The sequence below is a fragment of the Cyprinus carpio genome, chromosome B15 (assembly GCF_018340385.1).
Source record: "Cyprinus carpio isolate SPL01 chromosome B15, ASM1834038v1, whole genome shotgun sequence".
Classification (NCBI taxonomy): Eukaryota; Metazoa; Chordata; class Actinopteri; order Cypriniformes; family Cyprinidae; genus Cyprinus; species Cyprinus carpio.
Window position 1 is genome coordinate 17929120 of NC_056611.1, and position 17350 is coordinate 17946469.

The 17350-nt window shown below is 38.0% G+C and overlaps 1 protein-coding gene across 1 annotated transcript; it reads left to right on the plus strand.

The window, feature by feature from the left end:
* Window positions 1–135: 135 nt before the first annotated feature.
* On the plus strand, window positions 136–9200 carry LOC109098342 (pre-rRNA-processing protein TSR1 homolog). Its single transcript, XM_042739593.1, has 15 exons — window positions 136–310; window positions 766–869; window positions 961–1189; window positions 1722–1856; window positions 1974–2422; window positions 3406–3544; window positions 4363–4532; window positions 5553–5782; window positions 6684–6847; window positions 6977–7083; window positions 7271–7403; window positions 7636–7752; window positions 7850–7990; window positions 8093–8167; window positions 8902–9200. Exons 1-15 carry the CDS (start codon window positions 193–195, stop codon window positions 9078–9080), a joined length of 2490 nt encoding a protein of 829 aa, XP_042595527.1. The 5' UTR covers window positions 136–192; the 3' UTR covers window positions 9081–9200.
* The last annotated feature ends 8150 nt before the right edge of the window (window positions 9201–17350 follow it).

Below are 17350 nucleotides of genomic sequence, written 5' to 3' on the forward strand. Positions count from 1 at the left end.
CATGTCATAAGATTCACTTTAAGCATAGGTTTTGGTTAATGAGATTACCAGCCCTGAAACCCTGAGGATGATGCAGCGGAACAACAGTAGGTGGCACGCGCGCACTTTATTAATGAGTGACGATTCTGCAGAAGGAAAATCAGGCGCGTGGATATGACGTCATTTAAGTTTACATGTGCGGCATGACAGAAAATGGCTGCAGGAGGCGAGCAGCAGCAGGCGCACAGACCTGGAACTTATAAACAGAAAAACAAACAGCACAAGCATGGAAAACACCGAACTAAAGGCGAGATCGGGCGGGAGAACAAGGGTATGTCTGATGAGTTTATAAAAAAATACACACGCGGGAACCGTCCACGTGGGCAGTGCCTGTCTGACTGAACACGTGTTTAAAGACCAGAGACGTGATCAACGAGACTTTATATTAAAAGTTTTTCTGTGCATACAGTTTATACGTTTAACTTTAGCCCTGTTGACAAAAGCCAGCCTATGATGCTTGATGGTCTTAACTGATTTAAGCTGGTCTCTCAGCCTAAACAGCTCAAAATTGGCCAAAGCCTCACTAAACCCCAGGTTGAGAGACCAACAAACCAGCTTAGTCTGGTTTAAGAGTTTTTTTTTTTTTTTTAATTTTTTGCTATTGGTTATGAAGGTTTCTCATAGACACTGTTCTTACATAAAATTTCTGGTTCATTTTGTGTCAATCATAAATAGCATTAATGCTAAGTGTAAGACAATAAACATGACTCTATACATCCTAATTAGGTAGAGTTGCTGTCATGGCTCTCACCAAGAAACAGAGAAGAGAGACGAGGAAAATGGACCGTAGAAACAAAGCCAACCAGCTGCGACGCAACAAAAAAGACTTGGTAAAGTAAACATTATAGTCTTCTACAGGGTTTACAGACTGGAAATTAGCTGACTAACTCATCTGTTTTTGGGTGTTAATGATGGTGACAGGTGCTGACAGAGAAAAGGAAGCTGGGCAGCAGGGATGGACCCCCTCATCTGGTGGCAGTCATAGCCCTTCACGCAGAAGTGGATGCTGGGGCTGTCACAAAAATACTGAGGGGTGAAGGAGTTGGTGGTGTGGTGCATGAAGATCAAGGAGTCACTGGGGCCAAGGACAGTTTTGGTCTCGTTCTTCCCCGCTTTAAACAGAGATTCATTTTCTACAGGCCAGACACAGGTAAATAAGTGCTAATGATGCACAGTGGAATTTCAAATGTCTGACACTATACTGCTGTTGCTCCAGTCTCAAGCGCCACATGATCCTACAGAAATCATTATAATATGCTGATTTAGTGTTCAAGAAACATTATTATTATTATCAATGTTGAGAACACTTGTGCTGCTCAATATTTTTATGAAAATCACAATTCAAGATTTTGAAAATAATTTTCTTCCAAAAAGTGTAGATATTTAAGAAACATATGTATGAATTTAATTGCATTGCAAGGTTGAATGATATTAATTATGACAAGACATCTTTGTCAGAACTAATTTTACTTTTATGTAATATTATATTTTTAGTTGCTTTATGAAGTCATAAACCATTTTGTAAAATGATTTGCTTGTATTTAAGGATGTACTACTGCCGATATCAAATTTTCATGTTGCGATTAATTGATGATGCTTTTATCATGGTATACGGTATTATCACGATATTGAAATTTATGATTAAAGGCTGTAAAAAAAAATCTTGTTTTGTCTCATTCCAGCTGACTTGCATGCACTCCTGGATGTGGCAAAGATTGCAGACAGTTTGGTGTTTGTGCTGGAGTCGACTGAAGGTTGGGACAGCTATGGAGAATACTGCCTGTCCTGTTTCTTTGCACAGGGCTTGCCAAGTCATGGTAAGATATTTTTTAGAAACGATCAGTTATGCAGTTCAGCAGTCATTATGCACATATATTTAATAGAATGTCACAATTGACCAATCAGAATCAATTCTTTTCCTCTTTGTCCTGCAGCACTGGTGTGTCAGGGAGTGGCTGATCTAGCAGTGAAGAAACGCAGTGAGTCTCGTAGAGTGCTGTCCCGATTAGTAGAGTCTCATTTCCCAGATGCGCGTCTCTTCCCTGTGGACAGCGAGCAGGATGCTACTCTATTGCTGAGGCACCTGTCAGCACAGAAGCAGAGGCGGTTGGGCTTTCGCTCTCGCCGCTCGCACCTGCTGGCTCAGAGGGCCACATATATACCGAACACCAGCCAGAATGGGGGAGGGGGCCCAGCCACAGGGTTAGGGACCCTCTGTGTGTCAGGATATATTCGAGGCTCTCCTCTGCAAGTCAACAGGCTGGTGCATATCACAGGTCATGGAGACTTTCAGCTTAGCCAGATCGATGCCCCTGCAGATCCTCTACCCATCGTGACAGCAGCTCCTCGACTGGTGAAGCCAGTACGAGACGTTGAGATGATGGTTAGGAGGCTACTATTTTGTTGTAATATTGTCATTTATTTGTTCATCATTTCATAAGAGGATTTGTAACTTGTGAAAGTGACATGATATGTGGCCAAGTATAGTGACCCATACTCAGAATTAGTGCTCTGCATTTATCCCATCCAAAATGCACACACACACACCCGGAGCTCTTTTTTTTTTGCTGCGGCGCCTGTGGAGCAGTTGGGGGTTCGGTGCCTTGCACAAGGGCACCTCAGTCATGGTGTTGAAGGTGGGAGAGAGCGCTGTACATTCACTCCCCCCAATCCCTGCCGGTACGAGACTCGAACCCACATCAGACTCTCTAACCCATAGGCCACGACTTCCCCCACCCTTATTATTGTGCAACTTGTTCATTCATTTATTCATAAATTGCAAGTTCAACACCATATCTTAATCAGGCTCAACAAGCTAGAAAAGCAGTGATTCTTAAAGCCTTTGACTCCAAGGCCCCCTGCTGTCCACAACAATAATTGAAGCCCACTGCCTCCTTAATTTAAAGACTTGATGCCCTTAATATTAATGTTCCCTTTAATTAATGGATTAATTAGAAGGATTTATTATTACTGGTGTGAAGAATTAATAAGGATTTTTAAAAATGTTTTATACACAATTTGTAACTGATGATATTTTGTAACTAACGATATTTTAGAGCTTGGTTTAAGTAGAAAAAAGTATATTCATTGTAAAAATGCCTGTGTCACATTTCCAAGTCTAGAAATAATACTTTTATAATTAATTTAAATTGTTGAGAAACACTGTATAAAATCGCTCATTGAAAACTCATTGGTCAATTATATTATGGTTGCCTGTAATTTTGTGCTATCATGTAGTATTTTTACTTTACATGTGAACTGACTACTTGACGCTGATGACTTCATTTGTGGTACCTCATTGATTGATCAGATATTTATTGGTTTATTATTCTTTACTTTATCTTTGTCTTTGTACATGTCTTATAGGATGGTGGTGATGGGGATGTTCGGGTGTTGATGAAAGCAGACCCTGAGAAGAGGGAGAGCTTGCAGGCGGAGGCAGAAGTGGATCCCATGGATGGGGAGCAAACGTGGCCCACAGAAGCAGAGCTGGAGGAGGCAGAAGGTACTTTATTATCTGTTCAAACTAGGTGTACTATTGATAATTAAAACAAAAAACGCAAATAAAAATGATAAATGTTGCCTTTGCAACTAACTGTAATAAGTTGAAGTTTAAACTTATTTTCTGGAAAATAAATAAAAACTGAAATAAAAATAAATTAAACATAATTAGTAATATTAAAAATGAAAGAAAACTAAAATTATTTAAAGAAACTAAAATTAAAATAAAAGCCAAAAATAAAAGATAATTCAATTCTATTAAACTATTATTATATGTAAGTTACAATAAAATAACATTGCACACTTACAGCGTCAAATGAGATATCAATCTGGAAATATTTCCTTTTTAATGTCCAGTGACTGCAATGGAATATTGCAGCATGCAGTAGAAAAGAATATATCTGATTCTCTCTTATGAGATAATTTATTCAAGTGTCATCAAGTTAGAGATGTTAATATTAGTGTGAGTGGCTTCATTGTTCTATATGATTTGTGTCTGTCCACATACAGGGTATAAATGAGTGCATTCAGAGTGAGTTCAGATCATACTTTGATAACTTCTCACCTTGTTCATGATATGACGCATTATGCACTTCTGCAACTCATATACAAAGACTTTCCTACTCCAGAATATTTGTTTTTAGCTCAGGAAAATTGATGGATTGTCAACACAGAATGGCAATACATCTCATTTGTGATCAGTGCAACCCACCAATAGCAGTAGGCGGCAGGAATGTATACTAGTGACCTAAATGAATAGATCTAAAAAAAACTCTTTATGGGCAATACTGACATTGATGTGATCTATTCATTTATATTCAGAGGCCAGAAAGAAAAGGAGAGTGATGAAAGTACCAAAGGGGACGTCGGACTACCAGGCCACATGGATCATTGATAATGCTGAGCAGGAGGAGGATGATGATGACGTTGACAGCTGTGATGATGATGATGGGATGATGGAAGATGAAATGGATGGTGATAATGAATCTCAGGTGGGTTTTTATTATTTTGATACAGGGCAGTCACAGGTTTTTGATGTGAATTTTCCATACCATACAAATTTCCTTTTTTTTGACTTGATATGTATGACGAGGTGAATTGTGTAAATCGGAAGGAAACAATTTCTGTTATTGTTTGGGGAGGGGAGGAGGGGGGGGGGGGTTCACTGTTTTCCTTGTTTTTCGTCTTTAGCTGATCACATGCCTGATTGTAGTTTTCTTTTTATTCTATAAACAATGACACCTCACACCCTGGGAAGAAAGCAGGTTTTGTTTTGTATATTTGTTGGTATGGCAACCTGCTAGGTGGCAGCAGAAGCGACCAATCAAGAGCAAGCTGGGCAAAAGCAGGTTAAACCCATAATGATTGAAGGTCTGAATAAAGTCAAAAGGATGAGGTGAAGGGGGTGGACACGGCGTGGGGGGAACAGTGCATACGTGACTGTGCGCTTCGTGGTGGAGAGGCACTGTTTGTTTTCTCAATGTCTGCTGCTTGGCCTTAGTGCCAGGCATCTCGACGCAACAATAGTGTTTGGAGAGGGTGTCCCGAGAGAAGCCTTCGGTCTTCCTGCTCTTTGGACAAAACTTCCTGTCGAGACTTGTGGAGGGGGCGGCCATTTATTTATACCAGCTGGGCTTGAAAGAACAAGGGGAAGCTTGACAAGTATGGAAGCTCTAGTCCATTTATTTTCTTTAATCATAATTAGCATGCGTTTGAAGTCTTGGGGCGCACCAAAGGAGACTTTTCAATGCAAGATGTTAACAATAGGGAAGTGGTACTACAGATGATTACAGAGATTATTTTTATTACTGCACCTGCGATTGTTCTGCAGGTCGACCCCACAGGGGGGTTATTGCACCCCAGCGGTATGTCTTGTCCTTTTCCCCATCTTAGTCACTCGTCTGTCTGTTTAGTGGACTTCAAAGAAGTGGCGTGTTTTGTTTGGGTTTGCTAGACTCTACGTGGATGTATGTCTAGAGAAATGTTTTTACATGCTTCTCTTCCTCTCCAAGGATGCTGGGTCTGAATGCGCTTCTGAAGGAGATGATGACGATGAGAAAGAAGAAGAGGAGGAGGAGGAGGAGATCAGTTCCACCGGATGCACTGGAGCCGATCAGAAGTATGACGAAGGCTTGGACGAGGCCGAGGAGGGAGAGGGACTGAGGAGATACAGAGAGGCACGTGCCAATGAGATGTTCCCTGATGAAGTCGACACTCCCCTAGATGTCCCAGCTAAGACACGGTAAGATGCAGGACAGTTCCAGCCATGTACCTGTCCATGTTTGAAATTTTAAAAGGAAACTTCACATGAAAATTAAAAGTCTGGCTTATTTTATTCACCCTTATATTTATGTTTTGTCCATGGAACACAAAAATGACTTATGAATGAGATTTTTTTAGGGATGAGCAGATATTAAAATTTGCTGTTAATGATAACTTCTAATTATTTGCATGTTATGGCCAGTATTAAAATTCAGTACTGTTTTGTTAAAATAAAGGAAAATTAAATATTTAATTAAAATATCACTGTTTTAATGTTCACTTTGAAAATTTGGATGATTATTTCGATATCTTCTGTGTGTTATTAAATATAACAAATATAATTAAAAAAATTATAATTAAGCATTTTTAAAGATTAAATGAGTGTTAGATGATGTTAATCTAAATGTTAAAAATAATTTAAATAAGCACACATGAATAATATCCAGTATCGGTAACCCCAACTGTTTTGGTTATTTTTAAATCTAGCTTTATATTAGCATTCAAAAGTTTGGGGTCAGTTTTTCCATGGTTTGAAAGTCTTTTATGCCCACCAAGGCTGTATTTATTAGATCAAAAAAACAATAAAACAGTAATATTTTATAGTATTAATACAACTACAAATGTTTTTATGAAAAAGCTGAATTTTCAGCAGCCGTTACTCCAGTCTTCAGTGTCACACGATCATTCAGAAATCATTCTAATATGCTGTTATGATGCTCATGAAACATTTCCTATCAATCTTGTGCTGCAAAGAAATCTTTGGTAACATTATAAATGTCTCTTTTGATCAATTTAATGCATCCTTGCTAGAAAAAGCCAAACTTTTGAATTGTAGTAGACTAGTGTATGTATCTGCTGACTGGTCTGTTCTGTACGTTCAGGTTTCAGAAGTACAGAGGTCTGAAGAGCTTCCGTTCCTCCCCATGGGACCCCCTGGAGAATCTGCCTCCCGACTACTCGCGCATCTACCAGTTCCAGAACTTTGAGCGCATGCGCCGCCGAATACTAGCAGATGCCACTAGTGAGGAGGAAGGAGCAATGGTTTGTATGGGGGGGAAAGGGGTGTTGTTTAGAGAGTTCTCACCAATATCTTGGTTTTGTCCCAGAAACTGTGGTGTTTCACTGTTTACCAAAGGAATTTTATTTGGAAATCCACCTTTTATTCTTGCAGGAGGCTGGTACGTGACTCTTCATATTGTAGATGTTCCTCCTTCAGTAATGGAGAGCTTTCAAACCGGCAAACCATTAGTTCTAGTGTCCCTGCTACCACATGAACAGAAGGTACTTACAGCTTAGAGGATCCTTGAATATTTTTATAAGTAACTACTTATTATCATATCAAATTCTCCAAAAAGGATAAATTTACTAGTGATGTTTGTGTTTTGAAATACAGTAGTACTGTTCAGTTTAAAGGCATTCTTTTCACAATTGATTATAGTCGGTATTGAAATAATTGTCTATTTTGCAGATGTCAGTGATGCATATGTTGGTGCGGCAGCACCCGAGCAACACAGAACCAGTGAAGACTAAAGAAGATCTGGTGTTTCAGTGTGGTTTCAGACGCTTCAGAGCTTCAGCCATCTTCTCACAGCACACTTCTGGTAATAAGAGATCATCATGTTCTTCATATTTATGTGTCTTTCTTTGTAGAATTGTTCAGGACTATGGTTGATTTGTTTCTGAATAAGTCGTGTCAGTTCAGAAATAAGATCTTTGAGTAAATATTCTTTTAAAGTTTTTTTGTTTGTTTTGTTCACATGATGTATCTGACAGGTTTAAGTCCTAATAAATGCCTTTAATGATATTAAATAAAAATTTTTTTTCTGTTTTTAGCTGATAAACACAAGATGGAGCGGTTTCTGCGTCCTGGTGCTCCTACAGTGATGTCTGTCTATGCCCCCATTACCTTCCCCACCGCTGGTGTTCTGGTCTTCAAACAGAGAGACAATGGTGGGGAGAATCATACGAAACATTTGAACTCAAAAAGAGAACTGCCTTCACCAGTACAGCATGTGGTTAAAGCGTTTTTGTTTTACCTTTACCACAGGTATGCAGGACCTGGTGGCCACAGGTACTCTTTTGAGCTGTAATCCTCAGCGTGTGGTGTTGAAGAGAATTGTGCTGAGCGGACACCCTTTCAAAATCAATCGGCGCTCTGCTGTGGTCCGTTACATGTTCTTTAACAGAGGTGAGAAGGAAGGCGTTAGTCATTTCCTCTGTTTACATTTAGATGTGTGTGCAGAGATCTAACAATGATTGAGTCCAACATTAAAGCATTTCTCTTTTGCAGATGATATTCTGTGGTTTAAGCCAGTAGAACTACGTACAAAATGGGGACGAAGAGGACACATTAAGGAAGCATTAGGTAAGAAACTAAGTACTAATTGTGGAGAAAAACATTTATTGAACTGACTACTCAAAGATTTTAATACATATTCAAACCTTTAGATTGCAAGACATTTTTGCTTGATGATTTTTTATAATGACAATAATTAATTGTATTATTAAAAAATATATTATTATTATTCATTGATGATGATAATTGTTATTATGAATTGTTGATTATTTTAAATTCAGAATTATTATTTTTTATAAAATAATTAAGGTTAATCATTATCAAGTTATAATATTTAAAAATAATTACAAAATAATTTGGTGTTTTATTATTTATTATTAATAATATTATTATTAGTAGTATAAGTAGTATTAGTAGTAGTAATTGTATTGTAATTATTAAATAATTACAATAAAACAATATAACAATAAAAAAATGGATATTTATACAAAAGTAATCTTACTACTATTTGTTTATTTTAAAATACATTGATCTTGCAATGAAAATAGCCATAGATGCTGGTATGGCAATAAAAATAAATGTAATAAATACAAAACTTACCAGTATTGTTTGTAAATAATACTGCTAAAACAATATTGGTAATTGTATATTAAATATACAAAAAAATATAAGGACTTTAAATGACTGTAACTAAATGTACTAGCTGGTCTAGTTTTAAATTGGGGAGAAAATGGAAGTACATTGTTAAAAAATGTGGAATGTTACAGTAGGTACCACTGACTTTTATTTGTGTGCTTTCGCAGGTACTCACGGCCACATGAAGTGTGTATTTGACAATCAGCTGCGCTCTCAGGACACAGTGCTGATGAACCTGTATAAGAGGGTGTATCCACACTGGACCTACGACCCCTATGTCCCCGCCCCTCTGCCCTGGGTCAAGAGAGAGCCACCACCGGCCCTCTGTGACATCGACATGGAGTAGAGGCAGGAAGTTATGAACTGAATGCATTGGAAGCATAACATGACGGTGACTGCCTGTGTCACAGGATACTCTGATATTGATTCTCTGTGCTCTAATTGACAATTAAATGTCTATATATAATTTCTGTGCTTGTTTTAGTGTTCTTAAAGCATTTTCCATAAAAAGATCCCACAGTGGCCACTAGATGGCAAACATGTATTAGTGGAAATGGTTTCCTTTTACAGACATGAAATGTTAAATGTCTTTTTGAGGCAATCTGACAAGTCTGGGATGTTTTTAACCAGTGTCATTACAAACATAATGGCATTGCTTATTTACAGCCTCAGGTTGACAAATAAACCCGTGAAATAATTTTTCAAATACAAAACAATTTTGTTAGTCACTAAACGCATGCTTAGCAGTGTTGCGGAGTAGCGCAGAACTAAATTCCAGCCTAAACCTAAAAAAAAAAGCCTGAAAAAATTTACGAGGGAGGCAGTGGCGAAAACCCGCATCTAAACTCTCATTGTAAATACTGTCATTGCAATCTTTTATTTCTCATCATTTAGCTCAAACCAAACCTCACGCTGGAATATTATCTCCCTCAAGTATGTCCTCAACAACAACTGCAGCCCTTACTGTCCTCTGGCTGCCGTCGTTCAGAATCGCTGGCAACAGCGAGGGATGATTATCGCTGGTGAGCGAATGCATAGCGACCATAATTTACGCTGTGATGCTGCCATATGCAGATGACAGTGAGATACTATAGGCCTTAATGGTGCAGATGGAGCGTGTATGTGCTCCGTCTGCGCTGTTATTCTCCTTCATTGCTGCAGACTCTTCCACCACTCCCTCTCCCTGGTGGTTCCCTGACCTGAAGCCCCCTTTTCACCACCATCTACACTCTCTCACACAGGGAGCATGACCCTCTGTTGTTTTCTTGCCCGATCCCCAAATGCTTTACAGTTCTCTCTGTGCTCCCTCCCCTCGCTCTTTTGCTCTTCTGAGAAACAATGATTTATGAATTGTAATATTTATCATAAAACAGTGCTCTTGCATGCTTGCAGCTACATGATTCATCCCCAGGTTCTGTTGGGACCACACCGCAGACGCATGCCAATATGTCTGGGAAAAGAAAAGGTGAAGCTTTGGGCTCAAAAAACACAACGTGATCCAAGAAACGGGGTATCAAAAGTTCAATATGTACATTTTTATCCTGCGCTGTGAATTTGATTACGGTGGAAAAAGTCAAATAATGATAAAACAATCGCACTAGGGTAATACTTCTTTATTGCCTAGGGGTGCACTCGAAGCTCTGGACGGTTAAGTTGAGGCACTCCATTTATTTTCTCGTTCATTTTTTAAGCCGTAGTGCACCGGGGGCATTGAGCGGGGATGTGTTAAACACATCTTGTTTAAAGCTGAATGGGGTGTGGTATGCCTGGCCAAATGTGCATGATCTAGAGAGGAAATCTAATCCTCCCACGCTGGAGATTGTCCTTAAAGGAATATTCCGGGTTCAATACGAGTTAAGCTCAATCGACAGCGTTTGTGGCGTAATGTTGATTACCACAAAAATTAATCTAGACTCATCCCTCATCATTAAAAAAGGCAAAAATTTGGATCACAGTGAGACACTTATGTAAGCGTATAGGATGTTAAATGTTAAAAACCACATTAAATATGGGCCAACATAATTTTAGTGTGATAAAATCTGTTTTGTGTTAAGTTCCATACCATTTTACATCTTTGTTGCCATGATGACAACAAAAACCCTAAAACAACCTTAAAAAATTACAACAATTGTACATTAAATCTGCTAAAAGTTGGCCCCGTTTAATAGCAAGTGCCTCACTGTAACTTTGATTTACACACTATAATGTTACTATAATCACTTAGTATATTTATTCTTCTGTTAAAACTAGAAGTGTAAAATTGTTCTTGACAATTTTAAGGTTGTCTTAGAGTCTTCATTATGTTGTCATGGGAAATGCTGTTTAAATCCATCAAAAATTGGCCCAGTTTTCTTCTGTCGATATAAATGCAAAAATGTGCATCTTATAATTTTAACACTTTAGTATAGGGAGCAATTCTCTTCTTTTTTAACTAGTTGTTTATTAGCATGCCTAGTATTAACATATTGGCTGTTTATTAGTACTTAAAAAACACATTCTGCATGACGATATGCTACATCCCTAATATCTAAACTTAACAATTACCTTACTAACTATTAATAAGCAGCAAATTAGGAGTTTGAGGCAAAAGTCGTAGGACCTTAAAATAAAATGTAACTAATCACTCATATTAATTCTGTTAAATCTTGAGCTGTAAAGTTGTTCTCATCGTTTTTAGGGTTATGCTATTATAGCAAATTCTACATTTAAATCCACCAGAACTTAGACCATGTACTTCCATTAAAAGTACCCACTGTAGACTTGATTTAAAATGCAGAAATGTGAAGCTTATAATTTCATAAAATGACCTATTAATTCTTCTGTTAAAACTTGAGCGGTAAAATTGCTCCCATCATTTTTAAGGGTTTTTGTTACTTTGCGACGACAATTTCTGTGCCTAAATCCACAAAAAACTGTCTCCGTTTACTTACATTGTAAGGGACATTAAATGCTGTAATGTGAAGCTTTATAATTTTTTCAAAGCACTTAATGTTAATTCTTGTTCAAACTTGAGCTGCAAATATCTTTTCATCATGTTCTCAAGTCGCTTTAGAGTTTTAATGTTACCATGCCAACAAAGCTGTGAAATTGGATATAACTTTACACAGAAAAGTCAACATGCAGATTTTTTTTTTTTTTTTTCAAAAAAAACAAGGGACACTTCAAAACTGATTATACATGATAATCAACATTATGCCACAAATGCTGTTGACTGAGCTTCACTTGTATTGACCCCGGAATATTCCTTCCAAAACATGCGTTGAATGCAATCGTCAAGTTTTTCCTTCACTCTGTCCCCACTGCTTACCGTAAACATCCGCTTGGGATTAACGTGGAAATCTTGAATTGTGTCTCAGCTGATGGAAAGCGAAATGTTTGTGAGGTATATTGGACAGCGCTCACATGAGCATGTGATTGGTTTCGACCACAGTCTGAAGGAGTTAACGCTGGTGGTTTAGGGCCTCTTGGACCAGGAATGTCCTGTGGTTCCCAGTTCACTGCCACCACACACAGCTGGATCCCACTGAAGACATAATGGGTGAAAGATTTTTCCATTGGAAGAGGAGAGCGAACGAAGAGAGAGAGAGAGAGAGATGGATTGCAGGGGAGGAAGAGATAAGAGGAGAACCACTGAGTGTTTAAATTGAATGTAAAACAGAGATTGTGCAGGAGTATAATTTAAGTGCCGCTCAGTTGGGAAAACAAGAGTAAGCAAATATGTTTGAGAGGGGGACGGAGGGGTGTGAGAAGGAGATTGAGAGCAAGAGTGGCTTGCGTTTATGGATAGCAGATGTGGCGCTGTGGGATTTTGGCAGGGGCCAGTGGTGCCTGAGTCCTGCACTGGCTGGGTGGCACCGGGGTGAGAGCGAGGTCAGTGCACCGCAGCGCACAGCCCATAAAACACCGCAAGAGAGACACACACACAGAGAGGGCCGCCAGCCTGGGATGGTAAAACGGCACAGAACGTTGACAAACACTTACAAAGCACACGGAGAACCCTTCAAATCTGGAGCAACAGCTTCGGATAACTCATCTGCTAGCTGAATGTTTAAAGACAGTAATAAACAATAAAGAAAACAGTGAAATCGTGATCTGTCCACTCACGTCTAAAAGGTTAAATCATACTTACATGCCATGTCTGTGTCACTAACCAAACAGTATTGCAAAAACAATAGTGGCATCCAAATACTATGTAGGTAAACTTCTTCCTCGAATGTTAATATGCAGGTGTCAGGTATGAATACAATCCAATGCAAAATCCTATCAAATAACAAGCAAAAAATAGCTTTATGATCTGTTTATTCTTATTCTATTTTTTCTCACAAAAATATATTCATTTGTCTTTTAAATACCACATTTTTACCAAAGCTGAAATTTATAAATGAAACATTTCCCTTTGTGTTTTTACTTGATAGCAAGCTAGCAGCTTAGCTATAGCAGACATAGACATAAAACAAACAGCTTAGCATATTATTTTTAAAAAAGCTAATTTGATCTGTTAGAACAAGATATCACTTTCTCAAGGTACCACTATTTTTTTTTTTTTTTTTTTTTTTGAGGGAAGAGGGGATAGGATCTTGGACCAGCATTTTTTAATACAACAACTCTCCTGTGGCCTTATGGGATAGATAGTAAACTGTCCATTGGGTGTGCACTTCTTGGATGCAGCATGTCGTGCAGGTATTTTTCACCTGCTGTTTCTTGAATACTGCATATTTTATGCTCACCAGGGATGCATTTATTTGATCAAAAACACAGTTAAACAGTAATGAATGACTGTAATTTATTCCTGTGATGGCAAAGCTGAATTTTCAGAATCATTACTCCAGTCTTCAGTGTCACATGATCTTTCATAAATCATTCTAATATGCTGGTTTGCTACTCAAGGAACATTTCATATTATTATCAATGTTGAAAACAGCTGTGCTGCTTAATATATATATATATATATATATATATATATATATATATATATATATATATATATATATATATATATATTTTTTTTTTTTTTATTTATTTTTTTTTTTTTTCAGGATTTGTTGATAAATAGAAAGTTCAGAAGAACAGTATATTTATTTGAAATAGATAAATGCGTCCTTGCTGAATAAAAGTTTTAATTACTTAAAAGAAAATAACAATCTAGTGTATACTATTCCAAATTCATCCAGTTTTAAAAGCCACTGATTTTCCTGCCAACGAAAATCAACTTTCTCATCTGTGACAGGAGAAAGTAAAACAATAAAATGTTCAAAATAAACAGAAATGTAAGAGCAGCTTCCTGCTAGCGAATCTGAGCGGAAATAAGAGAAGTGCTACTTTTACAGTTTTCTTCTGTTGTTTCTTATTAGGCACCCTTTTCTCGCCACATCTAGTCGTCTCGACCGTAACCTCTTGAAATTCCTCAGTAAAATCAAACATCCTGTCATTTTCTGTACACTCACTCTCCCTTTATCTCTTTCTGTCTCTCTCGCTGTCTTGTTCCCCCTTCCTCTCCCCTTACCCTGGTCCTGACTCCCTGGTTCCTGGGGCCTGGCCAAGGCGTGTGTCCCCGAAGGAGCCAGCGAGGAGATGGAGAGAGGGGGCAGAGCAGGGGCTGAGAGACAGGCTCCAAAACCACAGCTGCGGCAGCCCTGCCTCGCCTTCCTCTCTCTCACTTCACTTGGGTTTGCGAGGAGCTGGCCTGGCACCCGCCCCAGCTCTGCCATTAATCAGAGGAGAGGGGTAGTGTGTGCGTTTGTGCTGATAGAGAACTGGCTGGAACAGGGGTGGTATGGAGACCAGGACCTCCCAACAAAGCAGTGGAGTTCACCCAGCGAGCGAACAGGGGAGGGAGTCTGACAGACAAAATGCCTGGTGCGCAGATCGTGACTCTTTTGACGAGATGAGATAGACGCGGAGAAGTTGGATGCGTTGAGGTGAGGCGTGAGGGAGTGCGAGGGAATAGGCTAGCGGAAATGGACCTGGGGTCCGCTGAGGAGGAAGAGAGAAGATCCAAGATTCTGTCGATCATTGCATATAAACATGGAAAATCTCATGGTTCAATGCAAACAGCTGTAGAATGTGCACTTTTGTCTCATTAAGGCAACTCAGTGAAAAGAGTTGGCCACAGTGCATTACACTCACGGTTAATGCATATCCCAGATACCAGGCCTGAACCACTGCCCAAGGTCTCGGTGCATTACTGTACCACACAAATCAAAGCTGATATACAGTATGAAATTAAATACAGTACTAGTCAAACGTTTGGACGCACCTGACTGAATTTATGTTCCTTGTGACGCTTTTCATCTTAAGGCTTATGCTTAATATTTGTGTAAATAAATGTCAGTTGCGCCTATGCACAAATGTCTTGCTAAACTAACATTGTAATTATTATTTGTAGTAAATATATAGGAAAAGCAGCCAACAAGTGCTCAGCATAGACAAGGCAAGGCAAGTTTATTTATATAGCACATTTCATACACAATGGTAATTAGAAAAAGAAAGTAAAATCATTACAAAAAAAATAATCACAGCAATAAAACAAGGAATTTAAAAATGTTTATAATGATTTAAAAAATTATTTAAAATTAATTTAAAACAGTTAAAAATAGAAAATGATTATACATAAAATACAGCGCAGTCAATTCCGACGTCGCATAGTACTCATTCACTAAATGCACAGCTAAACAGATGAGTTTTGAGTCTAGATTTAAATGTGGCTAATGTTTTAGCACATCTGATCTCTTCTGGAAGATGGTTCCAACTTCGGGCGGCATAATAGCTAAAAGCGGACTCCCCTTGTTTTGTGTGAACCCTTGGTATTTCTAACTGACTCCATCCTACTGATCTGAGTGCTGTGTTAGGTTTATATTCAGTGAGCATATCTGCAATGTTTTATAAATGAGTAAAAATACATTAAAATCAATCCTAAATATTCCTGGGGAGTTCTGGTACCACAGAAAAAATCATAGAAAAAATTGTTTCCAAAATTACTATTAATATTAATAGATATAATAATAATGATAAGACATATTGCTGACTTAAGATAAATATTGTTAGTATTAGATAAAACTTTTAAATAATATTAATAATAATAATAATAATAATAATAATAATAATAATAATAATAAAGAATATTGAATTAAGGCAAATTGTGTTATCTATCTATCTATCTATCTATCTATTTATCTATCTATCTATCTATCTATCTATCTAATAATAATAATTAGTTACCAGTAGGTATTCTCAGAAAACAAACAAGACCCAACATTCATGATGTGTATTTTTTTTTATTTATATATGTCTATCTATCTATATATTTATCTATTCTTTTTCTTCTATCTTATTAAAAAATGACCCTCTAACACTATTCCACAATTCATTTACATTTTCTGGTTTTGGTTTACATTTTTTATAAAAAACCATTAACACTAGCATTATCTATTCTTTTTCTATTCTACTTGTTTTCTTTTTATAAAAAAATGACCCTCGAACACTAACGTTCTCTATTCTTTTTTCTTATTTTACTATTCTTTTGACTCGTTCTTTTATTTATTAAAAAAAATGTACCCTCTAACACTAGCATTCATCTTTTTTCTATTCTATTCTATGTACTTGTTTTCGTTTTATTTAAGAAACTATCAAACAAAAAAACCTTGCTTCATCTACTGTGTTAGGCTAATCGACACTTGTCACAGCACTTACATAGTATTGCTCTTTTTTTGGTTTTGATTGCGTCTGCTAAATGCTTAAATGTAAATGTAAAATATACAGCTGCCTTTAAATCTTAGGAAGGGTGGCTGCTTTGAAGAAAAGCACCTATGGTCAAAATAAAGATTCTGCAGGTGTGTCTAAACTTTTGATTTGATTACTATACATGTTGAAACTACTTTGTATCCTATATGGGTCTCTCCAACAGGATGCCAGAAAAGAATAAAAAATACTGAAGGTAGATTCGTCCCATCTAAGAGTGTAGAATTAGGAATTGTGTCTTGTTTTTTGTATTGGATTTTGTGTATTTTTTGTTTTTTTTGTTAGGTGTGATAGTTGTTGTGGTTGTTTTGTTGTACTTATTGTTACTTTTTGTGCATATTAGATTGGACAGTTTGGAAATTTTGATGGTGTGTGTGGTAAGACATTCTCTATTACAGCACGGGGACAGGTCCCAAAAGGAAAACGGTTCACACAAAGTCCACAAGCCCACCCCCCTCCATTCTTCCCTTGATTATCCAGGTGGGAGTGAAATATATATATATATATATATAAAAAACCAAAAGCACTTCCAACCTGCTCTCCCCCCTCTTCACCCCCACCGGGCCTCCCTGCATGCCTGTCTGCTGACATCACTGCGAGGAGACCTGGCAGGCCAATCGCTCTCCTCTGCTCTATCCTTCCCTTTAGCTCGGCTTCCTGCCCCCATGATGTCACACGCCATATGGTTTTCAGTGAGAATCAAGCCGGAAAAGAGATTTAGTTGGAAGAGAGGAGAGAAAAGGAGGAGGTTCGGCGTAGGGCGTGCGTAGGCCACAGAAAACAAAAGGCCGCTCTTCCCCTGTGAGTGTGTGTGTGTGTGTGTGTGGAGTGGCTCTGAGGGGCTAATGAGGAGAGTCTAGAGAGCAGAGACCACTGAGC